Raw genomic sequence first — 27,412 nt, 5'->3', positions numbered from 1 at the left:
TTTACCATGTAGAAATCTTAACACAAAGGACACCTAAGAAGTGACTCCATGAAACCTATGAAGTATCCTAATGTACTAGTTTCCTGTTCCAAAATGGCACACAGGCATGCTCAGCATTATAAGAGAAATCTTGAGTGGGAAGATATAAATCAGTGGTCTTCAGTGATGGTGGGTAGTGGGGGAGCTTGAGTAATTTCATATTCACAGCACAAAATATCAAGTCATTTTTATTATATAAAGCACACATTAAGTCTCTTACAAAATAATTCTGGCTAGTGGTAGGTCACAGAAAAGAACTGGAGTGATTTTAGCAGTCTTTGGGAGTATCCTTCCTATATAATAAAAGCATACTATGCAACTCGACCAAACAGCAGAATGACCTGTTACTGACATGCACCGAACACCAGGGGGCAGACGCTCAATGCAGGAGCTGCCCCCTGGTGGTCAGTGTGCTCCCACAGGGGGAGTGCTGCTCATCCAGAAGCTGGTCTGAGGGACCTATCCTACCCCCCGCCTCCCCCCAATGCATGAATCTCATGCACCAGGCCTATAGTGTAATAAATTCCATGTGTAGTGAATGTGTGAGAAAGATTTTGTTTCTAAGTAAGAACCATGGATTTCAAATAAATCGAAAAACATGATTTTTGTAAGGGTTAGGATCTGCAGTGTTAATAAGCCTTTGGGATTATGTGTGTTGGTATTAATATGCTATAGTAATTGCTAGAATCCAAGTAATTTCAAATGTTGGAAGTAGCATTGTGTTGAAACTCCACAAAGAATTTCATAAACTTTTTATGGAAACCAGAAATGCATTAGGGTCTCAGAAATTAGTAATGATTACTAAAATGAAAAAAAAAAAAAGAATGAAAAATATGCTTGTCTTCTGATCCTGGGAGTATTCTTTAGTGACCAGGATTATGACCAAGACTTAATCCTAAACAAGCAGTTAACTCACTAAATAAAGGAAATTATATTCCACATACTGATTTACTAAATTTAGGTCAGGAGTTTTATTGTCTGATTTTGTACCTAATCATTTCTGAAAGGTAATCAACTTAGTTTACTGTTATTTTTAGAATGAAGCACTGAAAAGTGAAGAAGGCTGCATTCCAAATGTCGCCCCAGACATCTGCATAGCATATAAACTGCACCTCGAGTGCAGCAGGCTAATCAACCTTGTGGACTGGTCAGAGGTAAGTGGAGGGAGAAGAGCAAACTGTGTATTTGTACACTATCCATGACACTTTCCTGGGATGTTTTTCTTAATGTCTTTTTTGGAAAGCATAAATCACCTCACACTTCAGAAATTTCTCCAAAATAGCAGCTTACTGTTCAACAGTCCCACTCCTAATCCCCTGCACTCTGATCCAAGCCAATGGTGCATTCATGGGATCAAATCCAAGATAACAGTAAGCAGAAGCTGAGCAGTTTAGATCAGTTTTGTTATTCCACAAAGTAAAAGTATATTAACTACCATTTCTCTTACAGCATAAACGAAAAAAAAAAACCATTAGAATAATTACACTAGCAATGAGGAAGCACAAGGAATAGTTGGCAAGGCCATGGACAGCTGTTGTTCTTATTTTAAGTAACGATTCTTTCCCTCCTCAGAATATTACAAAGTTAACTGTTGAAGGCCCTATTTTACAGATCTGTTGTCACCACTTAAAAATAATTGGCGGCCTCCAAGAAAAACAGGCATTTTGCTAGGGTAATGGAGGTTGGGAGTAGAAGATTCAGTGCGTCCTTTGCTTTTCAACTTTGATTAGTAATTTTTCTCTGCACATTTCTTCTCTGAAATAACATTCTGCAGGAACCACTCTATTATCTTTTAATGTGTATTTGATTTAAAGTGAGTATTAATATAGTTTTGAGAATCTGAAACTTGGTGTAATTGTTAAAAATGTGCCAGTTAGCAGCAGCAGTGCTTGACCTGGCTTCATATAGAGCCATCAAGGGCAATTAAAGATGTTTGGCAACAGTAGAGATTTTTATTTTCTTCTGTCTTCTCTCTCAAAAGGCTTTTGCAACAGTTGTGACAGCTGCTGAAAAAACAGATGCCAATTCTATAACCTCAGAAGAAAGGAATGACATTATTCAGTATCCTTTTAAAACCACTCTGCAATGTCCAAGTATATGTATAGAATGTTTATAATTTTCTAAGATCTACATTCGAGATTTATAAAGATGTGATGCAGCCAACCTTATTGATATTAACCATTCCATCCCAGAATGTTTCTAAATATTTAATCCAAACAATCTAAAATGAGGTCAAATATAAAATACTTGGTTTGAAACTTATAGCAAGATCATATTCCAAAATTCACCAAAAATATCCAAAACTGTCATTATTGAATTCTCTATTTTTATATGGTTATTAATGTACTTTCAGTTTTCATACTATCCAAAAAAAATTAGGTAAATATTAAGCACTTTCCAGTCATATCTTATTGACTGGATTTTAGTTACATGTAATGGTTTCCCTTAAGGGTTGTTTAATTTAGGAGTATATTTTGAACTATATTTCCATTTACTAATGTTTTAACATTGATATTTTAACCTCTTGTCAAAATACAACATGGCCCATTTCCTTAACTATATCTTCCAGTGCTCGGTTCATTAGAGCTGTTTCTGAACTGGAGCTTCTAGGATTTATAAAACCTACCAAACAGAAGACTGACCACGTGGCAAGGCTAACATGGGGAGGCTGTTAGAAAGCAAATGAATGAAGCCACAAGGATCACATTTAGTTAAAAGAAGAGAGAGACCAGTCATACTTACTTACCACTAGAGGACAAATGTATAATCCCCACATGATATTTAACCAGGAAGTAGACTGTTAATCCCAAACAGGACTATATCAAAACACTTTCGGCATACTTTGGAATCCAGTAACAAGCTTACATTGTAACTGAAACCTTTCTCACATTATCACTAATTTTCATATTAATAAAATGTTCTTGAACATAGTCTGTAAATGTAATAACTTTATTCAGGAGTATAAAGTATTTGCGGTTGATTTAATAGTACTCATTCCTACTCCAAGACATTTTGGAGACATGGGAAAATCTGAGTATGGACTGGATGTTCAATTAATTAAGGGAGTATTTTAAGTGAGATAATAGTTTCTAGTTATATAGGACTACCTTATTCTTAGAAGCTGCACTATGTATGTTCTTTGAAATAATTAAATATAAACATATAAACAAATATGGTACAGTAACTGTTCACTTTAAGTGTATTTATTGACTGTTTTCAGCTTGAATGTTCTCAATAAAAATGTGGGAATGAAGAAAATCCTTGAGTTTTGCTCTAAAGGTTATTATAAAGCAGAAAAAACAGGGTAATAGAGCTAGAGGGGGATTACAGGATTAAAAGATTTCTAATGGCACGTTTATTATGCTTATGGGAATGATCTAGGACAGCCATGGGCAAACTACGGCCCGTGATCCCTTTGAAATGAATAAAACTAAAAAAAAAAAAAAAAGACAGTACCCTTTTATGTAATGATGTTTACTTTGAATTTATATTAGTTCACACAAACATTTCATCCATGCTTTTGTTCCGGCCCTCCGGTCCAGTTTAAGAACCCATTGTGGCCCTCGAGTCAAAAAGTTTGCCCACCCCTGATCTAGGAAAAAGAAAACAGATGCAGGAGAGAGGACTGCTAGACTGGTCTTTTAATGAGAGGATTTTGGATCTAGTTTTTACCTAGAACGTAGGAACAATCTTTGGAGCCATGTCTGAGTAGATAGGGACAGGTTATTAGGTGCTTTAGCTGAATATTCATTTATTAATACCAATTACTGTATAATTTCAAAGGGAGTAGATAACCCAAATAAGATAATCACTTCCACCTAGGGAACATATTAAACAGATTCTAACAGTCCCCCCCTCATCTTCTAAAGCAGTCTCTGGGTTTAGAACATGGGATCTTTCCTAGTTCTCCACTTAATATTGTGATGCAAAAAAAAAAAAAAGTTTTCACTCCAATAAGTTTAATTAAAAAAATCCAGTTTTATATTTAATACTATGTGAAAACTTACATACTAAAAAAGAACATTCATTCATATTCTGATAAAATATATTCATAGTCGCTCCAGATTTTAACTTCCTACTTGCATTCTCCTAAAAATGCTATCCCACTATATCATTGGTTCTCAGCTGGGGGCTGTCTCCTCCCCCTACCCCTGGCATTTGGCAGTATCTGGAGGTACATTTTGATTGTCACAACAGGGGATTTGGGGGAGAATGCTACTGTTATGTAGTGGGAGAGGCCAGAGATGCTGCTAAATGTCCTATACTACACAGGATAACCCCGCAAAGAATCATCTGGCTCAACTTGATGTGTTGCAGTTGAGAATCTGTATTAGTCCATTAAAACCAGACAGAATCCCCCCTTCTACCCCCCTTATTGATGGCACCTTGTTATACCAGTGTTTCTCAAACATTTAATGGGCATATCAATTACCTGGAGATCTTGTGAAAGTTCTGTACCTCATTTTGGCCTTATTTTAAACAAAGAATTGGTAAAAGATAATCACTAAAGTTTTTATAAAGGATAAATAAGCATTTTGCTTTCTCTGACAAATTAGGTCATATATAAATCCTAGCTATACTAATAAGAGTAATGTGCAGATTAACTGTCACTCTGTGACAAATGGTGGCACCCATAGCCACAAAGATGGCGGCACTGGCTGGAGCCCCGGAGCAGGCAGGAGCAGACAGACACTTGGCTTCCTGTAAACCCGGGCCGGCCGCGAGAGCCGGCCTCTGGGTGGCAGCCACAGAGCCGGCTCCAAGGCAGGAGGCGGCGGTCAGAGCTAATGCCCGGGTCCCAGGTGCAGGAGGGAAGCCAGTGTGGCAGCCAGGGAAGGAAGGCCTATTCTTGCACACATCTTCGTGCATCAGGCCTCTAGTCCTATATAATAAAACCCTAATATGCAAATCCAACAAATGGAGGTCACTATGAAATGCACTGACCACCAGGGGGCAGATGCTCAATGTAGGAGCTGTCTCCTGGTGGTCAGTGCGCTCCCACAGGGGGAGCACCGCTCAGCCAGAAGGTGGGGCTCAGGACTGACAAGCGCAGTGGAGGTTGGGGGGAGCCTCTCCCTTTGCCAGCGGTAAGGAGCAAGAGGTCCTGGACTGCAAAAGACAAAGGCTGGGTTGACGGATGCCCCCCAGTGCATGAAATTTCATGCACCAGGTCTCTAGTGTATATATAAAATATCTCCTAGGCCATTTATGACTAGGATATGCTAATAAAATTCACAGAAGAACTCACTGAAGCATTTCCATTCATTTCATTATAGGAAAGCTTTGTTGAAAGTGACTTAAATGTGCTTTTGAAGTAAAACTTCCAAAGCTATTAAAACTGATCAATCATGTAGCCTTCTATCATGCAGTCAGTTATAAGCAATTTGGAATCAGACTCAGCTTTTGAAAATAGCACTCAAATCTTAGATTTGGTCAATGAAAATACTGATATTTAAGTCTTATCTTTTAAGTCAGATTAAATTGATGGTTCCTGGAAAATGCTTACACTTAAAACATTGATTTTATTCAAATACTACCCATCTGTACATTAAAAAACAAGCAGATTAGAAGTAAAGGTTTTATTCTTCCAACTAAATTCCAGTACTACAAGGGCAGTAAAACAATGATACACTGGGGGGCGGGGGAAATGCAGCAATAAACATTTGTTAAAAAGACTGATAGAATAAATAAAAACTACCAAAAAAAAAAGGAGAGAGAAAATCATATAAATCCATTTTGAAACCCCGAGAAGAAATGCCCTTCTCCTTCACTATTTCACAGGAAGCACTGTAGGCTATTTGCTTAATAATGTCCTGGGATTACATTCTAAATTATTAATAACTGGTTACAGCTTGTAGTGCACAATTAAAATCACACTAACTTCATCTGAAGTGTCATTCTACAGTTTTATTTACATAACCAGTGAAGGGCATGTTCTTAGAATACCAGCGCTAATCCTTTCAAACATATTAATATAAGAAGCCAAATTGTAATGATACAGCAAGTGAGACCACTGGTATTAATACAGGTAGCAAAGGTCCATATCCAGGTGGTACTGACATCAGGGAAATTTCCAAAACCAGTTGCTGCCTAAGAGTAATTGTCACTGACGAAAGCTTGAAATAACCTGTATTCACAGGGGGGTATTCGCATTGCTGCATGTCATAATTGGGACCTCTTGCAACAATTCAACAAGGAACAAGGCAGCCCACAAATGCAGAAAATGTGATTCATGAAACATCTAAAGGGGGAGAAAAGGAAAATTAGTGCAAAGTCCAATTCAAAATTCAAACATATACCAGATCTCTATTCCCAATATTGCTCCAGGTCAGCAATTTTCAACCATTTTCATCTCATGGCACACATAAACTAATTACTAAAATTCTGCAGCAGACCAAAAAAATATATTTTTGCCCACCAGACAAAAGTATAATTTTGATTCATTCACACCCAATGGCTGCTGTTTTTATCTGACAATCTAAGGGGAAAGGTCAGTGCCCCTGACTAGTCAGGTATTCCATGTTTTAAAAATTCAGCACACTGGTTAAAAAAATCACTGCCCTACATACTTAAATAAAAAATAAGCCTTAGTAAAATGTCCTATTTCCACCAGGGTTTTTCCACCATTTTCTGTTTAATTCTCTTCTTAAATATGAAGATAATTATAATAAATGTCTTCTTAAAAGATTGTCTTGTTTTCAGCTTGAAAACAATACTTACAACTAGCAGGCTGTTCTCCATATCGTCGCATTATTTGATCATGCGTAAACTTCACAAATGCATCATATTGTTCTATAAATAAAGGTATATATGAATTACATGGCTTGTAAATGTCCTCTGTAATAAATTAGAGCCAGATAAACTGAAAAGTCCAGTATGTATAGTGAAACAATTCTAAGTTGGCACTTAATCAGACACATAACCTCAGTAATAATGATAATGTATCATATAAAAATCCACATTTTAGTCCACAGCACAAGACCATGTATAGGCTGGGTAGGGCATATTTCTTAACCTATTAAAAATAAAGGGTTTGAAATAAAAAGATGTCTTTCTACTCTGAAATTATATTGTCTATTAAATGGCAAATTTACTGCAACGAGAGAAAATAAGACAACACTTAACAACCCAGGAATGTGTCCTGACTGGGAATTGAGCCAGGGACCTCCTGGTTCCATAGGTCTATGCTCAACCCATAGAGTCACAACAGCCAGACTATATTAGCACCTTGATTTAAATCCTTAAGAATCAAAAAGCTTATAATATTGTTATCCCATAAAATCTGCATAAAAATGGGGGTGGGAGGATTCTGATTATGTTACCACATGTAACACATTGTCTTTATTGCAAATTTTACCAAAATATATATATATATATATATATATATATATATATATTTTGATAATTAAGACTGCAGCAGCCCAGCCAGTGTGACTAAGTGGCTGAGCGTCAACCCAGGAACCAAGAGGTCATGGTTCGATTTCTGGTCAGGGCAAACACTCAGGTCGCCGGCTCCAATCCCCATTATGGGGCGTGCAGGAGGCAGCCAATCTATGATGTTCCTCTCTCATAGATGTTTCTATCTCTCTATCCCTCTCCTTTTCTCTAAAAATCAATGAGCGCATACTTAAAAAACAAAAGGCTACAGCAGCTTGATACTCTAAATTGATGTGCAATACTCACTAGATTATTTCAAGTTTCTAGTCAAAGTTGATGGCAAAGTTATCATGAAAGAAATAAAGCCCAAAAATCCAACCAAATTTGTATCAGAAAAAATAAATCTAGTTCATTAATATTGGTGCTGATCTACATGGCTAACAAATACCACTATTTCTTGAAGTTACTGAGGGCCATGAGCTACAGAAAGATGCATTTCCTTTCTTGAACTGAAATTCTCTGGTTCTTAGAAAACATTATACCAGTGTATACAGAAAGGAGTAATTTAATTGACATGAAGTATAATTTGGAAATAATGCATTTCTTAAGGTGAGTTTCTGGGAGACTAAATAAACTCATACCTGCAAGTTTTGTGTTCAGTATTTCTTCATACTCTTCTCGAACTTTCTCTTCACGTTCTTTCAACAAACGTTCACAGATCATCCCAACCTGCCGTAGAGTGAATAAGGGCTGTTCTTTTTTTAAAGGTGAGGCTGTTGCAGATGAAGTCCCTATGTATAACATGAAGAACAAAGAAAAGCAACTGATTTAGGGCTGCCATAGAAAAGCGTCTTGTAATGGAAGAGGTCTCATTTGAATCTTTTGCTGTAATTGGAAAAACAGAAAGATGAATGCAATCATATATCAGAGGAAAAGTCTGAAGATGAGTGGAGAAAACTATAAAATACAAACAAAGTTTAATAAAGTTTTTTTTTTTTTAGTGATATTAGCTAGGAGACCACTTTGTAAAAATAAATACTGAGAATATATTGTTAATATTCAGTATTAAATTTAATGGATCAGAGTCCTTAAAGATTATTGATCTAAAAAGCCACTTGGCATAACCAGATAGTTATGCTTGATACAAAAGATTTCTTTCATCAGCCCTGGCTAGGTGGCTCACTTGGTTGGCGTGTTGTCCTGTATACCAAAAGGCTGTGGGTTGCATTCCTGGTTGGGGCATGTGTGAGAGGCAACTGATCGATGTCTCTCTGTCTCTCTGTCTCTGTCTCTCTGTCTCTCTCTCCCTCTCCCTCTCTCCCTCCCTCCCTCTCTCCCTCCCCCCACCCCCCTCTCTCCAAATCAATGAAAATATATCCTGGGGTGAAGATTAAAGAAAAAAAAAGATTTTTAAGAATGTATTCCTCTTAAGGCAATTTTATTTTCAAAAAATATCATTCCTCATGTCTTAAAAAGAACATCTAAAATTAATCTTTTTGAGAACTCAGAACTGATGAGCATCCATTATAACATTGCTGCAAGCATTTTATGCACACAAATACATAGATTTGCTATCAACAGTTTTTCCTGCTATGTGTATCTGTTCCTGTTGTAGCCTCAATTCCTCTTTTCATTTGCTCCTTATAATCTGTATGACTGAGACCAGTTAACTAACTGCTCCTTAGAGCTATGTCTATAGCAAGAATAAAGTATCCCAGAACTTTATTTATACCACCTAAAGTAATGCATAACTACACTAAGGCTATGTTTATTTACTTTCAAATTCCCAGCTTTGTTAGTTGAACCTGACAGTTAATTGATCTATGAAATAAACAGACTAATGAATGATTATGATCTTCATCCTCTGATACAGTCTAGTCCAGTGATGGCGAACCTTTTGAGCTCGGCGTGTCAGCATTTTGAAAAACCCTAACTTAACTCTGGTGCCGTGTCACATATAGAAATTTTTTGATATCTGCAACCATAGTAAAACAAAGATTTATATTTTTGATATTTATTTTATATATTTAAATGCCATTTAACAAAGAAAAATCTACCAAAAAAATGAGTTCGCATGTCACCTCTGACACGCGTGTTATAGGTTCGCCATCACTGGTAGTCTCTACACTTACCTCCTCGTTCTACATTTTCACCCACTTATACCTGGCCTCCCAAATTGGCAGGAGTGCTGCAGAATTTAGTTTTGAATAAGTTTATGTTTCCTAATCTAATTTTATTTCACTGTTTTTACAGCCTTTGAATGTTTTTTTTTTTTTCTTTTCAATTCTACCAGATTTTCCTATCCCGGCTGGGAGGGGAGAGAAAGAAGGCAGGCAACTATTGTCACAAGAAAAACTATTTTGCTGAGAAGTTTACTAAAGCTAAGAGCCACTTTTGATGGCTTTTTCAGTAAGAAGCTTTACTTCCCCTTCATTTCAAATAGCCTTCATTTTTCTGCTCTTTTTAAAAAATGTTTTTGCAAACTACTCCCCCCAACTAAAAGGTAGGTATAAAACAACACTGGATTAAAACAATACATGTTTAGGAATCTATCCTAACAGGACAAGTACATGAGGGTATATGTACAAAAGATAAATTTTTGTAAATACTATATAGCAGAAATTCTGAGTCTAATTCATTAATGGTTTGATAATCGTGGGAAATCCATAAAATGGCATAGTATTCAGCTATGGCAAAGTACGTATATACCTAACAGAGAAGCACGTGGTATACTGTTACTTTTTTTTAAATGGAGGCTTCAAATCATAGCATTTGCTTATTTTTGTACCATATTTTTTAAGTGATCATGCATTACCTGAATAAATGTTGTGGGGTTTTTTTTTTAATCAAGGGTAGAAATAGGAGCTTAAGCGTCTAACGGATTATTTTTTCCTATACTAAATAACATTGCCTTTCACTTAGTTTATTATTACCTGGCGAAGCTGGTCCACTGAGGAGAAATGCATTTGGCTGTGCATCAGAAGTACAACATGGATCCGTCTGTTGAAAACTAGTTTCTAAATGTCTTCTCTTCTGCATGCGTTTATACTCTTGTTTTATGTTGTACAGAATTTGTTCTAAAAGAAAAAAGTTAAAAGTTGGCAAGATAAAAACTTTCAAGTTTTTAAAAAAGCGTTTATATCAATTAGCTTATGGTAAAAATTGGTTTTGTTATATGTCATTTCACTGAATGTCACAGAACCTGTCAATGATATAAAGTGAGGACTTACTGTACATCTTTAAGAAGTTAGTAATTCCAATCCAAAGCCAAACAAAAATTAAAAGTGAGAATTGTCATTCAGCAAAATGACAGAATACATGGGAACTTAATTATCACATATTAAATGGTAATAGCCATTTAATGGTAAAAGCTCAACAGAACCTATGACAATTAAGGCATTAACAGCAAACTTTTGTTCTGAATATTTGGAGTAAAAACCCATGTAAAATGCTTGGTATGTCACAGGTAATTAGTTAGAATCACTATACCATGGTGCCATTATCTTCAACCATAACCATGGAAACAGGGATAAAATTTATCAAGCATATCCCTAAGGTGAGTATGATTCACTTTAGAACAATTTCCAATTCAAAATAGTTACTATTTAGCCTCTCCAGAAAACCCTTTCTTGAGGTTCCAATGTCCCTCCTAACAGACTTTCTCACAACCACCACAGCCCCTAAATCAATAGGCTACCCATCTGAAACAACAGGTCTTTTTATAACATCATTTCATTGAATGTTTTAAAACAACATTGATGAGAATCAATTAGCCATGGTAAAACTAGTTTAGTTGTACTTCAATGATGTGAAGTGAGGACTTACTGTACATCCCAAAAGTTAATAATGCCAATCCAAAGCAAAATTAAACAAAAATTAAAAGTTATGGTAACTAAGAGGCAATAATATGATCCATAAATATAACAGAGTGTAACTATCAATTATACAATGATGGATTAATTTAAATATGAACTAAAAACTCACTGAAGGCTAGCAATTTTTATAAGATAAGAATGATCCTTTAAAAAATATTTCAGACTGGTGGTTTTCTTAGGTATATATTTAATTTTCTTTTCTCACTTTATATTGTTTCCTGGTAAGTGTCCTTTTAGGGCTTTTGAGAGATAGACTAAGCAGACATCAATCACTCCTTTGAACATTATAGATTATGCCATTTCATTATTTTAACTGAAAAAAGGGGGAAGAAAAATTGCGAGAGATATACTCAGTGAAGATTTCATTTATGTAAATTTTGTGTGCAAACAAACCTGTTTACATATAGATGAATGTGCAGTGTAAGTACAAAAATAACACTTTGGAATAATTAACTTTTAGGGTAGTTGTGTGAGGGATGCTTTAGCTTTATTTTTCACAATATTAACATTTGTTTATGTCAACGTTATTTTCAGTCTTGATCCATTTATTTGCAATAGTTTATAATTTAAAATCAAAGTTACCAGTGAAATAAAATGGCTGTCTATTTGAACAGTTAAGCACCTTAATAGAAATGGGTTTCCTAAGATTCACATGTGTCCATTAAAACTGGTGTAACATCCTATACCAACCAGGACAAGCTCAAGTATCCTTATTTTTTAAGGATATTGCTACTTTCAGTAGCAATATTGTAAAAGGTTTCAAAGTTACGATGGTTTAGTCTCATTCATTTTTTATTTTCTGCTGAAAGCTAACATCATCGCCATCAAAAGTGCCATTCAAAGCATCCTAAAGTTTATTCACAACCAGAGATTTCAAATGTACTAGGCACAGAGTAACCTGACCTTAACATCTCTTATATGATTTATTCTTTGATCACCACACAACTGTTCTCACAGTACTTAGTCTTCCTTTTGTTTCACAAAGTCAACAAAAGCATAACTAAAATGTACCAAAAGAATAGTTATAACAAGCAATTTGTTACTTTAATACTCTCAAAAAATATCTAGCCTGGGATTAAGATATGGTAAAATTTATCCTGGCCAGGTGGCTCAGTTGGTTGGAGCATAGTCTCATACACCAAAAAGGTTGGAGGGTTCCAATACCATCAGGGAGCTAACAAAAGGCAAACCAATCAATGTTTCTCTCCCAGCCTCTTCCTCTTTCTAAAATCAATCAACATATCCTCAGGTGAGGATTAAAAAAAAAAAAAAGAAGATACGGTCAAACTTTTAAAATTTTAGCTTTATAAACGTCCATACCATCTTAAGAAGAATCAAACAAGCTAAGGATTTTTTAAAATATAATTTACAAACTAGTTCACCAATTTAAATGTACTACTAGTACATCTAACAGGATGCAACTATGTCATCTAAGCTTCAATGTGCCCTCAAATGCTCTAATACTGGTAACATGTGAATTAACTTAACCAAGACCTTAGCAACACAAATAGCAAAAGGCTAATAACTGCAAGCCTAAAACTTAATCCTCCATCTCAGTTCAGAGTGAAAGCAATTTTGAGCTGGTAACTCAATTTCCCTAGATTCAATTTAATACCACAACACACATAGTAAGCTCAGCCTAGATATTTGTCTGACTTAAGTTGCTTTCATACCAGCTGCATAAAGACCTTCCATATATCAATAAAGTACCTATGTCCACTTAATCATAAGCTACTTAAATCTAGCCATCTCTTAGCAAACTAGCAAATGACATTTTATTCTAAGTACATGTAACATCTGACATTGTTTTGCCAACACAATTTGCAGTCCATTAAAGAAAAAGTCAAAGCTTCACTTACACGATCAGTTAGTTTGCACATTTGAGTTTTAATCATGCAGCTTTCATACTTGACCAGGAAAAATAGATTGAATTTGAAGTAAATCACTTACTAGTAAAATATGTAGTTACCTTCATGACAATCTACCACAACAAATGGCTGTATATCGCTTTTCAAAAATCCTACATCACTCTTTTATGAATACTGCTAAGACTTTCTTTTTTCCACTGTACTAGATTAAGTAATAATCAGTATTACTAAATAATCAGTATTACTAAATTCTATGACTATAGCTTTTCATTCCCAAATCTAGTAAATGACATTGAGATTGTGAATAAAATTCCCCTCCTTTAACAGGTAGTATGAGATTATCAATGAGACAACACTTACTCCTTTGGGATATTAAAAGAGAAAAACAAACAGAAACAAAACAAAACAAAAAAATCCCAGGTAAATGTGAAAAGAAAAAGCCCGAGTTGATGAGGGTAAGAGAAATAGCATTAAGATGGGACTGAGAGCAAAAGGAGAAATACGGAATTAGAAGCAACTAAAAATGTGTTTAGAGGGGAAAAAAAATTGTAGGAGGGGAGGAATCAAGTATCTTTTTCTAGAGTAGAGGCCACAAAATGTCTAAACATCTGTGATACTAAACTTTTGGTCTGGACTTGTATAGACTTACTAGTTTTCCTACTGACATCATTAATAGATCAAACTCTAAGTTTCATTAACTGTTTTAAGTGTAGAATAATACCCTTTTTATCACATAGTGTAATAATTTTTCTATGGCATATCTTTGAAAACACACAGTGAAAGTTCATTTAGACAGATGACTCCAACAGTGGGACTAAAATAATAAAATAAATCTTGAAAGTCTGTCAGCTCCAGGAAGGAACACAAAGCTAATGGAAAGCCTATACACAAGTACAGAAAACCTGCAGTAGCCATTAAAACCTAAAACTAAGAAAATGTTCCAAATTAAGACCAAATCTAAAGCTTTGAACTATATACTAGGCATGTCATGCCTACTTTATAAATTAAAACACTCAATTAACAGTTGCTATGGAGACCCATTTTTGGTAAATCAATTATTTTCCCATGATCATCTGTTCAGAAACTAACAGTTCTCACACTCTCCTTGAAGGAATCCTTGAGAACAATGTTCTTATCCAGCCAAGAGCTATGTAAGTAAAAAGAATGTGCTGATGCTGTTTTTAATTCACTTTAAAATTATTGCTATGTCAAAGGGACCTGAAACCAAATTTTAACCCAAAAATTGTAAAGTTATATCTACAGTCTTAACTTCTACTTGGATCAGCATGAATCCTAACAAGCGTAATATAGTTGCACACAATTATATAACATTAGGGTATTATTTACAGTTCTTTTAAAAAAAAGTACATTAATAATATTTTAATGTATAAGCAGCATTCATTGGTTTCCTACAGGAGGAAGAAAAACTATAATCATTACAGGTCAAATTCTATTATTTCACTGGTACTATAATAGCCATTGAGTATTTTTTTTTAAATGACTCAATCTGTTAAAACCCTGCCAGGCCTAAGTATAAATTTCACAAATTAACTGCACAATGGGAGTCACTAATGCAAGGAGTCCAACAATCCTCAACCAGCAGATGTCTCTTCCCTGATATCCAAGAAGCTTCATACCTCTATTTTATATTACACTAGATAGATTCTAAAGGGGTATGTTAATCCTGTTGCTTTTGCTGTTCAGCTCTTTACTATCTGCAAGTATCTCTTCAAATAGCTTACAAACTAGAAAAATACAGAGTAATAAGAATAAAAAAGCAGTCTTATCCAAAAAAATGGATAAGAGAAGGGGTAAAGTGAACCATCCAAATCTAAATCCTCAAGCATGCATGTTACAGAAGCTTTGATTCCAATTTACCATGGCCATCATAAGGTAAGCCTTGGAAGGACAGACAGCACAATCAACCTGAAGAACAAACCAGTCTTCTACAACAAGTTATTAGGACACCCAAATCACACATACATTGCTATAGCATACCTGGAAACCAGGTTGCAAACTGATGATTGGCAGACTAAAGACATGTCTGGCTTGAATACTTAAAACAAGTATGAACTTGTGGCTGTCATTTAAAAGTTGGGTATTTTACATTAAAAGTCAGGTTTTTGGCTATGTTGGGGTGAGAGAGGAATTGGATATGTGGTAAAATTCAGCTAAGAATAGCTGCTACCTTTTGGGCATAAGTTCTCAAGAGCTTTTAAACTTCAAATGAATACATAAATCACCTAGGGATTTTTTTTTTTTTAATGAAGACAGGAATGGAGCCTCAGATTCTGCATTTTTAATAAATTTCCAGGTGATGCTGCTGATCAATAGCAAGGTTGGAACTCACTGGTTCCCACAAATTTTATGGGAATTAAACTTTCTATCCAATTAAAAAGTGGTTGGTTTATTTTTTTATTGGCCATACCAGGAAATGGAGAGAAGAAAAGTAGTAACAACAGAAATTATTACAAGTATAAATATAGGTAAGGTGTACTAAATACACTTTGCTACCCTCACTTGCATAGCTATTCTAGTTCAATGGTAGACATGCCCTCCTCCCCAGCAGGAAAGTATCCTGTAAATCAACTTGAACTTGATTGGATCTACTTCAGGAGACTCATTACATGACATTAACATACACATACCTATTCATTTTTCCTAACACACCTTTCTTAAAATCCATGTTCATTATGTAATCGATAGTGAATGAATGCATGTGCTTTTATTTCTGCTTTAAAAAAGCAATTAAGACTCTCACACCAGAAGGTACTGATTAGAAGCCCACAGACATCTTGTTTATCCCCTATATACTGTAAATTAGTAATGAACATTTAAAAGTCAACATATTTCACAATAATTGTGACTTCTAGAAGGAAGGAAGGCTACTAAGAAGATATGACAATAAAAAGGTCCAAATGCTCAATGGCCCAAACTGAGAGAAATGGTCTGAACTAAAGATATAAATTAAAGAGTTATCTATGAAGAGATAACTAAAGTCTGAAACATGAAATGTGACTGCTTAGGGACTATGAAGCTAGACAAAGTGGAGCTGAATCTAGAACTAAGGAACTCCTAAGTTTAGTGGCCACATGAAGACAGAAAACAGCCAGAGAGAAATGGAAGAAAACAGTATTGTCACAGAAGGGAAGAAAAAAAGTATTTCAAAAAGGGAATAAGTCTGCAGTGTGCTGTAAGAAAGGTCAAACAAGAAGAGGATTCACAGTGTGCCATGAAAGTCATTGGTGACTTGACAAGAGCTGTTTGAGGCACAACTATATTTGGAATGAGTTGAGAACCCAAGAAATGGAAGCAAATAGCGACTACCTGAAAGCTTTTCGAATTAGATTTTGAAGTGGAGGACTCTGGATCACTGCTGAAGGAAAATGAGGATGTTTTAGTTACTTTATAATGGGAAATTAAAGCAAAGGTCTGGTTGGGAGAGAAAAATAGTTGAGGAAATAGTTCCTTTGGAGAGAAGTGGGACCCTTCCCTTCACTGTGTCAAGTGCTTTAATGATCTCACTTAATTTTCCTCAATGATACTAAAGGGGAAACAAGATAGGCACAAATGTTGGTAGTGTTGGTATGGGGGAAAAATGAAGTCTGCCATACGATGGCTTCTATTTTTTTCTGTGAAATACAAGACAAGGTTATTCACTAAAATAGCAGGATTGCTGGACAGTGTAAAATGTCACATTTGAGGTTGCTCTGTTGTGACTGTTTTCAGCACTCAGGGACAGACAGGAAAGCTCAACCCTAATAACAACTCTAGAAGGGAGATACTATCACCATGTGCATAATTTGAAATTTTGCTTTAACGTCAGCTGTATTATGGCAGAGCCAATCCTGATCTCTGGGCCTACACTCTTAATATCCACTCCCCTCTCCAGTATTGTACTACTAGACCTAGCCAGCATTCTACAATCACCTGAAGCTACAATAAGTCACAATAAAGAAAGTTAATTTTTAAAAAACCACATAGGATGCCAGTTATAAGAGGGACTAGAGGCCCGGTGCATGAAATTTGTGCATGGGTGCGGTCCCTAGGCCTGGCCAGTGATTGAAGCACGAGCGTCTGGTGTGGAAGGGCAGGTCCCAGCTGACCTCTGGGCAGCACCTGGGCCCCCAGGCACCGCCCCTCTGCCTGAATCATGGTGCCCAGGTCCCCACTAGGAGATGCAGTGAGCGCGGTGGGCCAGGGCACAGCATGGGCCTCTGGGCCACCCAGAGGTGCCATGCGGAAGCCAGGCGGGCAGCATGCTCTCTCCTGGCCAGCCCCACAGACCGGCTCCTGCGGGGCCCAGCTCACCTAGAAAAGGTGCGCAGGTGCAGGACGGGCTCCTTGCAGGCACCCGGCACCTGAGTGTGGGGCTTCCCAGCATGTAAGCCCTGGCCTCCCGGTGGATGGTAGCAGGGGGAGTGAGAGCAAGTTCAGCAGACACCCTACACTCTCACCACACCTCCGTCCCCATCACCCCTCCTCCCCACTGGTAGCCGGTGAGAGGTCACAGCACCCCCTCCCAGGCGCCGTGGGAGGTTGGTCACCACCACCCACCCCCAGGTCCCCATCCCAGCCTGGGGCCCAGCCCCCTGCCTGGCTCCCTCAGCACCTGGGAGCCAGGTGGCGGCCCCACCCCCCACTGCCACAGTCTGTGGGGGGATTGGTGGGGTGATGGGGCCCCGCTCACACCCACCTTGGCCTGGCGACACCTGCTCCACTATCCTGCAGCAGTCCCGCTCTCGTTGGGGCCCACCAGGGCCAGCAGTGCCTCCACTGCAGCATCGCTGATGCCCGCCATGTTCCACACCCCTCGTGGTCAGCGCATGCCATTGCAAGTGGTGGAACTCCCAGCCGAACAACCGCCCAAGGGGACAATCTGCATATTAGGCTTTTATTATATAGGATCACTACATGTATCATTGCTACATCATACCCTGAAACTTCAAACTTTGCAACTCTTAAGAAGGTAGTAACCAAAACAGAGCATAATTCTCATCTACCTAGAACTCTGAAACAACGATCACTGGCTATAACAGATTGTAAGAAATCTTTGTTACATTCAGATATTTACTTAAAGGATGCTTTAAGAGTCTCTAAACTGTCTCCTCTCAGGATAAGCACCTATACCAGAATGTTTTATTGGTATTTTAAAAGTGAGGAAGTATTCTAAATTGGCAGATCAGCATTGCCATGCAGTACTGATTACAATGCCAGCCTCTGATAATGTACTATTTTCACCATGGGCCATGGATGGGTGGTTACAGTGAGCATCAGGTTCCCCTGTTCTGTCATAGCAACCTAAAACCTCCTATACTTTACTAGTAAACCAATTATACACTTAGCAAAGTTTTGCTCCAGAGAATACGTCAGCACTAGAAACAAGGCAATCCTCTATAACAATTAAAAGGCAAACTCCAAGGACAACAATGTTTTTAAAAATTTGCTTTCTGCAAATTTTCAAATTCCACTCTATGTTTTGTTCTTCGATTGCTAAATCAATGCAACAATACTTTTTTTTAAAGAAACTAAAGAAAATCAATTCTCCCAGGTCCCTCCCTCCAACCTTCCCTTTTAGTTTGATTTCTGGAGGTGTTTTTTAAGAATTAACATTAATGAAAATGAATGCTAAAGTCAAACTACACATCATACTTTGAAGCAATTTCAGAAATAGCCAATAAACAAGGTTCAACACTCACCTAAAAAGAGTAACTTATTCTTTAAGGTTTCAAAAGTAGTAAACCTGTGATTTAATCGAGTAACCCAATTTCAAGACTTAGGCTGCCAAAGGTGAAAATACTAACGCTAATGCGGATAAGCATTATTAAAGCGGAATTAAAGATGTGATAAAGTATAAACACTATAGTATTTTTATTCAAGTTTAGCTAGCTAATAAAGTATTAGCAGTGGTGGCTTTATCAGCCCCTCCAGAGACTGTCTTTTCTTTGCCCAAACAGCACAGTATCTGGAATGCAAGTGGGGCTGTTAAAAGCTAGAGCAAGTGACTTCTAGAGTAAGTATTTAGACTTTTTAAAGAATGTTGTGTAAAAGCTTGTACTTACATAGACCTAGAAATTAAAATTTAAGTCAAATCCAAAAATTATATCAATGGAAAGACTACAATTTTAATAAAATAAAAATATTGCAAATCACTAGTTCATGTCAGAATGATCTGACCTATGATGAATGTGGCAAAAACTCATGACTTATGATTTTTAAAAAGAGGAAGAAATTAAGTTATACTCCAAGACGAACTACAAGTATATTTATTATGAGCTGTTTTTCTAGTAGTAGAATGTTAAAAACCATTACCACCATCCCCCAAAAGCTTATTATCTCAGGAAGACTACACAATCTGGCATACTTGCAAAATTCTGATCAAAAGACCCAAAATAAATATCAAAGCTGACAACTTGACATACACTAGAATTTTAATTTATCTTCAAAGATAATCTCCCTGCTTAATATAGCTGGCAACATCTTAACACATGAGAATATTTTTGTATCTTAATATAATTCAATTATTTTAGAAAAGATTAGAACTTCATAATACAAAATATTTTCTCCTAAAAATCATGTAAAATCTTTAAAAATGTGTTTCTTCAAATGAGCCAATCTCTGAAAATCGTAAAATATTTGTAAATGGAGCTATTCCAAACATTAGAACCATGCTTGCTTCGGCAGCACATATACTAAAACTGGAACTATACAGAGGAGATTAGCATGGCCCCTGCACAAGGATGACACACAAATTCGTGAAGCGTTCCATTAAAAAAAAAAAAATTAGAATGCACATAATCCATGTTTACCATTATCCAGAAAGATGAGGGAATACTAAGTATACTTCAAATGCCTAAGAAAAAGTCCCATTTAAAGTCTTAAAGGAATTGCTATATTTATTATGACTACCCATTTTGTTGCATCACAATTTAAAATAATATATATAATCACAAAGTATAACTATATTGTCCCAAAAGTCTTTAAAAATTGGTACAGAATGAGGGGTAAAACTGAAATTACATTAAAAAACAGCTTCAGTATCTCTAAGAACCTTGGGAAATGCCAAGGCTTGATTAATTCATAAATATTTTAAACTTTGTGATTATGAGGGCAGAAAATATTAAGTTTGGGATTATTTTCGAATTATACAAGACCCATGTGACCACCCACCTCAAAATCCAGGTTAACAAATCCTGTTAACAAGTCTCATTGCTACAAGGCTGCTACTGATGGATCACATTTCTCAGGTGTGTTTGTTTATAAGCTGAGAAATGTTAAGCCAAGTTCTAGAATCCCTACACTCAGCAATAAAATTAAAGATAAATCTCTTTAACTAAATTCATTTGTGAAGACCTCTTTACCATCTGCAGATGCCAGACTGATTCATATAGGCTCCAACAAGTATTTGCCCTTCATACCTTTTTGAAAGTAGGTAGTCTTCTCAGAGGACAGAAATTCACTGTGGTTTCACATATTCATAGAGAACATACTGTGAGTCACAGTACTAGCAGTGTTAAGGCCAAGACTGCAGGGACCACAAGTTGCTGGTTAGTTCAGTTATAAGTATTTGAAAAGACTCACCACCCCCAGCACCATTATCTAGTTTCATAAGCCAACTATCCAAGAGGTCCAAACTTACTGTAACCCATATTCTGAAGGAGAATCAAAAGTTTCTTTTTAAATAAGAAAAATACACAAAACTGGGCACTTCCTCTGAATCTCTTATTCTCAACCTCTCAAAACAAAAGCATTGCTATCATTGTCTTCCTGGGTCTACCTACACACTTAGGAAAGACCTATGAAAAATACAGTATATTCTTTTTCCCATAATGTCATTCAAGGACAGAGAAATTATTCTCCTTTACATCTCAGATTATATCTTGGTGGCAACCATGGTAGCTAGTAGCATCTATATCTAAAGGGCTAACTGCTCTCTGATCTAGCCATGTTTACCCAATGTGTTTCTGTGCTAAAGTTAGGCTTTATTTTTCTACTTTCAAAACATAATAGCTTGCCAAAACCGGTTTGGCTCAGTGGATAGAGCATCGGCCTGCAGACTGAAAGGTCCCGGGTTCGATTCCGGTCAAGGGCATGTACCTGGGTTGCGGGCACATCCCCAGTAGGAGATGTGCAGGAGGCAGCTGATCGATGTTTCTCTCTCATCGATGTTTCTAACTCTCTATCCCTCTCCCTTCCTCTCTGTAAAAAAATCAATAAAATATATTTTTTAAAAGAAACATAATAGCTCAATAATGAATACAACTGCATTCTGCTTTTAATGGCCATAAGCTTACAGGATTCTTAAATGCATAATTCATAGAATTATAAAATAAATGAAGCTACACACATAGTCCTAAATAATATACAGGCTTAAAATCCCAAGTACAAAGACCATTAAAAACTGTTTATTTGCCAAATCCACTGAGAAAGTAGAAGCAACTTAACAGCTGTCTAAATAACCACAAAATATTAAAAACACTTCTGGTTCAATATAAATGACATCTGAAGTGAAATGCTGCCTCCTCCAACAGAATCTCATTTGTTTGCCTAGAACCTACATTTATACTTCATTTAAGCCAGCTGGTGTCTCTGTTTGCAGGCATGCATCAATGCAAACCCTTCCCCATTCACAAGCTGCAATTTCCATTTTTAATGGCAGGTTTCCAGCAAATACAATGAGTCCTTACAGTGGAATTTAACTCTTCATCCAACTCAATTCCTAAGGCAGACTAGAACAATGGTAACAAAACAATGTGTACAAAAGTGCCTGGAAACTCACAAAATAGGCTGACATTTACAGAAGGATCTTTTCAACCAGACAATTCATTCATTCACTACATAATTATGAAAAACATTGTGCTGGATTTGACTGACAGACTTTTATAATGTTGCATAATATTTTGGTTTTATTAAAACAATTTTGTTCTTGGGAATATCATAACGATCTTTTGGCTAAATAGAATATTCTAAGATGTTTCAAAAACCAAGTGAGAAAGGTAGAAACCTTTGACTCTGTTTTCAACTAACTTACCATGAGTGCTGACATAGCTATTATAGACCTTCATTTACCCAATTACCGTCAATGCTTCCTCTCCTCTCCTCTCCTCATTCAATTTTCCCCTTTCACATACACAGTATCTTAAACTGCTGACACTCTAGACCAGGGATAGGCAAAACTTTTCTGTAAAGGACCAGACAAAATATTTGAGCTTTGGGAAAACACACACACACACCATCTGTATGAAAAGTGATAAAGCAAAAGTTATATTCATGTAATAAATAGACACCAAACTAAGGAAATATGGCAATTTAAGTGGTATAGCTTTAGTCAAGGTACATAGATGGCAATGCCATAAAAAAGTCTATCTCTGCTGCAGCCACCCCCATTTTAAAAGTTACCCTAATTAAAAAAACCTGTCACAACTACTCAACCTCTGCTGTGATAACCTGCAATAAACAATACTTAAAAAAAAAAAAAAAAAGAACAGGCTGTGTTCCAATAAAACTTTATTTGCCAGCCCTTTCCTTTTTCCTGGTATGAGGTTGCAACAGTTTGGAAAACATTGATTTAAATAATAGTCGTCAAGTCAAACTTTGGAATCACCTTCCTGGGATGAGTAAAATAAACTAGGGTTTAAAACAGATGTCCACTTTTCTGAAACTACTAGTAAAGCCACAACATGACTTCAGCTACACATCAAAAGACATTAAGTAGCCAAAGAACAATGATAATGATTAATTATATAAATGCTCTGAATTGTTTAAATTATATTTGAATTCACAGAAATGAAAGGAAAACAAAGAGTTTCTGCAGATCCCAATCTCAATTTGGTAAGTCACTTTCCATTTCCAATCCTAGTCACTTAATTTCAGCTAAGGATATATGGATATTCACTTTTGTAAAGCTTAAGAATCACCACTGTTAAAAAGAGAAATCTAAATATTAGGTGGTTGGAAAGTTATTTCCAAGTTTGGTGACCACAAAACTGGGAAGCTCTTTGATACCTGCACAACACTGCAGCTCCCATTATGACATTATTACAAAAACCACACAAGAGCATACCCCAAACCGGCCATGAAAACACACAAGGCCAAATTACATGTAAAATGTTATCCAAAATTAGAAAACGCAAATTTTAGCAATTCAAAACTTTAGCAATTTTAGCTGCTTTTTTCAAGGCAACCTTTTATGTTAATATTCAAATTAGTCGTAATAGGTAAATAACTATTAGCAAACAATAAAATTCAATTACGGTGTGATTTTACAGTTCAGGGTATGATCAAACTTCAGATGTCAAAAACACCTTGAAGAACAGAAGACAGCAATAGTTTGGAAAATGTATTTGAATCAGCAGGCTTACGCAATTTCAATCGTTTTACTATCCACTTAATTGAAATTTGAGATAATGTGAAGCAAATGCATTAGCCAATGCTACAAATATATCAATGAAACAGCAAATTTGCCAAGGATCACAATTCTTTCTGAGTAAGTTCCTTTTAAAGTGAGGACAAATGTTGTAACTCCTGGCGGTTTACCATATTATGTGCTCAAGACTATTTCAGCATTAAGATATACTTTAACTCCCAAACCTAACACTGCATTAATTCACCCTGTGGACTAAAATTTATTGCTGGTTACCTAGAGCTATTTTTAAGTGGCCTAATTAGTTAAGTACAGGTTCCATGGTATCATTTCAATTTCCAATGATTTTACTAAAGAGTCAAACTCTAAAAATAATGTTCAGCACTAGGAGCCCATTCTTGTTTCTTTTTTAATGTAAAGCCTAACAATAAGTCAATAAATGCCTTTACATAGAAGACAGCTTAGGTGTGGTCACTAATAAAAGTGGAAATTCTCTGAAAATTCACTACAAGATAGTATATATACTCAAGTTAGATAAAATATTTAATAGAAAAAAGGAAGCCCCATATTATTTAGAAAAGGACATTTAAACTAAGTCGATTCCAAATGGAAGTGACTAAACATGGTGATATATACTACCCACAGATTTTTTTTTTTAAGCTCAAGGTAGCGAAACATCTAATGAAGCTATTAAAAGGCTTTGTCTACAGGTCATATTATTACCAAAGGCTCACACACAAAGGAAGCAGATTTACACTATCAAGTCCACAAAAGCCTATCCTGGGACTGTGCCCAGGGCACACAAGGATTTTAAAAGTACATAAAAATGGCATACACATGCAGTACAAAGCAGCCCCGAGGGGCCTTGCCCCCTAGTCACTTTCAGGAAATGTTTCAAGATGAAAAGCAAAAATAGTCTGAAGTCCCTTGGAATCTCGGGTTCATTTCTTTATTATTCTCAGGGCCGAGGCGTCCTCCCAACGCACTTTGCCGGGCAAAAATAAAGCCCTTCCTACGAAAAGCCACTAACTACTCAGCCCCCATTTTCGATACAATTTGCTTTTCGTGAAAAGTTCAAGTTGTTCAAGGTCTAGACTCGGTCTCTAGAGTGTAGTGCGCTCGCGTTACCGGACTCGGGAAGAGCATTTTCTTTGTTGTTGACCCTGCTAGGAAAACAGGTCTTGACTCAGCCAAAGCGGCGTTCTTGCGGGTGATTAATGACAGGCCTAGATCTCGCCCCGATGACAGCCACCCCCACCCCCTCCGCGCTGAAGCCGGCCATGTCTGCGCTGGCGGAGGGCGGCCTCCGCGCCCGAAACCGCCCAGTCCCGGAGTGAAGAGCTGCGGCCAATCGATTCGGGGAGATCAGGCGTCGAGATTCGCGTGAAATGTGACCCTTCTACAGCCTAAGCCTATGAATAATATCGCCCTCCCCGATCATTTCCGCTGGAGCTCTCCGGGCTACGGAAACACTCCATTCCCGTCACTCGCCCCAAATCAAAGGACCTTCCTCCTCCCCACAATACCCGGCGGGGCGCAGCCCCCACTCACCCCACGTCCCGGCGCCCCCTCCCCGCCCCTTCACATCGGGCCGTTTCCATTGTGTCTCCGAAGCCGGAGAAGTTACAGAAAGGGGTTCGCCCGACGACTTGGCCCCAGAACCGGTCCCGCGCCCCCGCCCCGGCACCCCACTTGCCACCGCGGCGGCCGCGGGGCCGAGTCCCACCTGTGGTGAGGCGGGACGAGACGTCGCCGAAGGGGGACGGCTCCATTCGGAGGTACTTCTGCGGCGAGGCGGCGGCGGCCGAGAAGCAGGCGGCGGTGGCCGCGGCCGCCGAAGACGGGGAGGCTGCGGCCGAGGTGGGCGCCGACAATGGCGCACATCGCCGCCGCTTCGGGGACGCCGGGCTCAGCAGCGGGTCGAAATCCAGAGTCCTTTTCAGAGTGGCCCCGCACGCCATGGCCGGAGCCGCCGAAGTGCCGGGCTCGGGCGGGGTAGAGAGGGGGGACGGGAGGGGAGGGCGAGGGAAGGGGGGAGAGCGGGGACTCCGAGCGCGGCTGACCCGCGGGCTCAAGAGCAGACAGGCGTGTGGGGAAGCGCCGGCGTGAGGGGAGGCCGCCGCCTCCGCGGCAGGGGCAGGGGCCCGGGCCGGCGCGGCGAGAGCGGGAGGGGCGGTGTCGCCAGCTCACGCCAGCCGCGTCAGGGGGGCTCTCCCGCCTCCTCAGGCGCGGATCCCCCGGGAGAGGCTCCGGGCGCCCCCGCCGTCCGCTCGAGCTCTGCGCCGCTCCTGAGGCGCTCCTGCGCCGAAACCGGCTCCCTTCGGCAGTCGATAGCAGCCCCGTGAGGTGTGAGGCTGGAACGTGGCTCCTCAAATGACCGAGTGGGGGTCCGAAGCTTGAGAGCGGCGGGCGATGAGAGGAGATTGCAAAGCAGCAGCGGCGGCGTCAGGAGCTCCGGCAAACACGTCCAGTCACTTCCCCCTCCGCGGTACGACTCTTCCACCCGCCACCGGCCCCAATATGGCGTCAATAACAACGCCGCCGATTCAAATCCTGCGGCGTCAGGGCGCGTGCGCCCAGGGGCGGACACCCGGAGGGTGCATTCTGGGAGTTGTAGGTTTTCACTGTGGGTAGGAATCGGCTTGAGAAGGGGTTAGGAAGGAGTCGCCAAACTACGACTCCCGTCATTCAAGGCGCGTGACTCCGAGTTCCGGGTTGGAATTTAAATCCCCCCTACACACAGTTTGAGTGTAAAAGAACTCAGCAAAAGAAAAGGCTTTGAGAAACTGGGAGACACGAAAACTAACCGGTAGGGAAAGCAGGCTTAAAGACCTTTAAAATGTAGTTGTCCTGATTCCAATTCCACAGTTATTTAACAACCGGGAAATAAGAAACAACAGCCCAAGACAGATTAATTTCGATGAGTGCCAAAAGTAAAACCTGTCACTTTGAGGGGCTATGAAATAAGATTATAAAACTTGTTTAGGACTGCTAGAGAGAACAGTAATAGTATCAGGTTACAGGATCCTTGACTGAACTAGATGCTTTGCCTTTCCCAAGTAGTTACTTGCATCCACTTAGTAATTCTGCTAATCTAGTTTTACCCTGTAAATGAATAGAATTTGAACAGCATTCAGAACCAAATTGTTTTGCTTTGGAGAAAAAGTGAATGATATAGGGAATTCTATTATCTCTGTTGAATATTGGTGTATACCTTGTGAAAGGTAAAAAAAAAGTAAAAGACAATGTCTAGGGAGTAGATGTTGAGCCCATTTCATAAGCAGAGAAAACTTTTTTTCCCTGTAAGTTGTACTTTTAATCAGAAAATACAGCAGTAATAAAAAAGTGATTTATGAAGAAAAAAAAAAAAAACCTGTCACTAGTCCTTTGCCCATGTAATCTATCGCCAGTCCAATACAAAAATAGTGATCTATGTGACCATATTGGAAATAGGGTAATTTCAGATGTAATTAATTAAAATGAGGTGTCACTGGGAATCCAGTAAAACTGGTATTCTTATAAAAAGGGGAAATCTGGACACAGACAGGCAGAACACCGTGTGACTATGAAGGCAAACAGAAATCTAGGTGGTGTCCACAAGCCAAGGAAAGCCAGAGACGCCAGCAAACCACCAGAAGCTAGGAGAGGCATGGAACAGATTCTCCTCACAGTCCACAGAAGGAGCCAACCCTGCTGATACCTTGATCTCAGAGTTCTAGTCTCCAGAACTGCGAGACAATAAATGTCTGTTGTTTAAGCCAGCCAGTCATGGTACTTTATTACAGCAGCCCTAGCAAACTAATGCAGGGGGTTGTGGTGATTTGAGCTACACTGGACTGCCTGGAAAATTAAAGAGTTGTATGTAAAGGTGGTAGGGGATGTCTAGTAAA

The 27,412-nt window shown here is 38.3% G+C and overlaps 2 protein-coding genes and 1 non-coding gene across 8 annotated transcripts in view; 2 read left to right on the top strand and 1 right to left on the bottom strand.

Annotated features, from left to right (window-relative positions):
• The window catches only part of ORC3 (origin recognition complex subunit 3), a 59,132-nt gene extending 55,896 nt beyond the window's left edge, over nucleotides 1–3,236 (top strand). For all 4 annotated transcript variants that reach the window (XM_059700998.1, XM_059700996.1, XM_059700997.1 and 1 more), the window contains 3 exons: nucleotides 1,077–1,193; nucleotides 2,021–2,100; nucleotides 2,609–3,236. In XM_059700998.1, coding sequence (XP_059556981.1) covers nucleotides 1,077–1,193; nucleotides 2,021–2,100; nucleotides 2,609–2,714 — 303 coding nt within the window. In that variant the 3' untranslated portion in view covers nucleotides 2,715–3,236. The remainder of the gene's footprint in view (nucleotides 1–1,076; nucleotides 1,194–2,020; nucleotides 2,101–2,608) is intronic.
• Nucleotides 3,237–5,541: 2,305 nt separating this feature from the next.
• On the bottom strand, nucleotides 5,542–26,059 carry AKIRIN2 (akirin 2). Of its 3 annotated transcripts, none has more exons than XM_059700993.1 (5): nucleotides 25,249–26,059; nucleotides 10,350–10,493; nucleotides 8,058–8,207; nucleotides 6,760–6,876; nucleotides 5,542–6,280 (listed from the first exon to the last, which is right to left on the bottom strand). In XM_059700993.1, the coding sequence occupies exons 1-5, from the start codon at nucleotides 25,481–25,483 to the stop codon at nucleotides 6,270–6,272; spliced, it is 657 nt and encodes a 218-aa protein (XP_059556976.1). In that variant the 5' UTR covers nucleotides 25,484–26,059; the 3' UTR covers nucleotides 5,542–6,269. The 3 variants fall into 3 exon arrangements, with proteins under 3 accessions (XP_059556976.1, XP_059556977.1, XP_059556978.1); XM_059700994.1 differs by having other exon boundaries at nucleotides 6,760–6,831; nucleotides 25,249–26,057; XM_059700995.1 differs by lacking the exon at nucleotides 6,760–6,876.
• On the top strand, nucleotides 19,828–19,934 carry LOC132237749 (U6 spliceosomal RNA). The gene has a single exon (XR_009453592.1). It is a non-coding gene; the product is annotated as a U6 spliceosomal RNA (small nuclear RNA).
• Nucleotides 26,060–27,412: the final 1,353 nt, after the last annotated feature.

The sequence above is a fragment of the Myotis daubentonii genome, chromosome 6 (genome assembly GCF_963259705.1).
Source record: "Myotis daubentonii chromosome 6, mMyoDau2.1, whole genome shotgun sequence".
NCBI classification, from domain to species: domain Eukaryota; kingdom Metazoa; phylum Chordata; class Mammalia; order Chiroptera; family Vespertilionidae; genus Myotis; species Myotis daubentonii.
The sequence above is the reverse complement of the archived record's forward strand: the minus strand, read 5'-3'. Positions and strand labels throughout refer to the sequence as shown.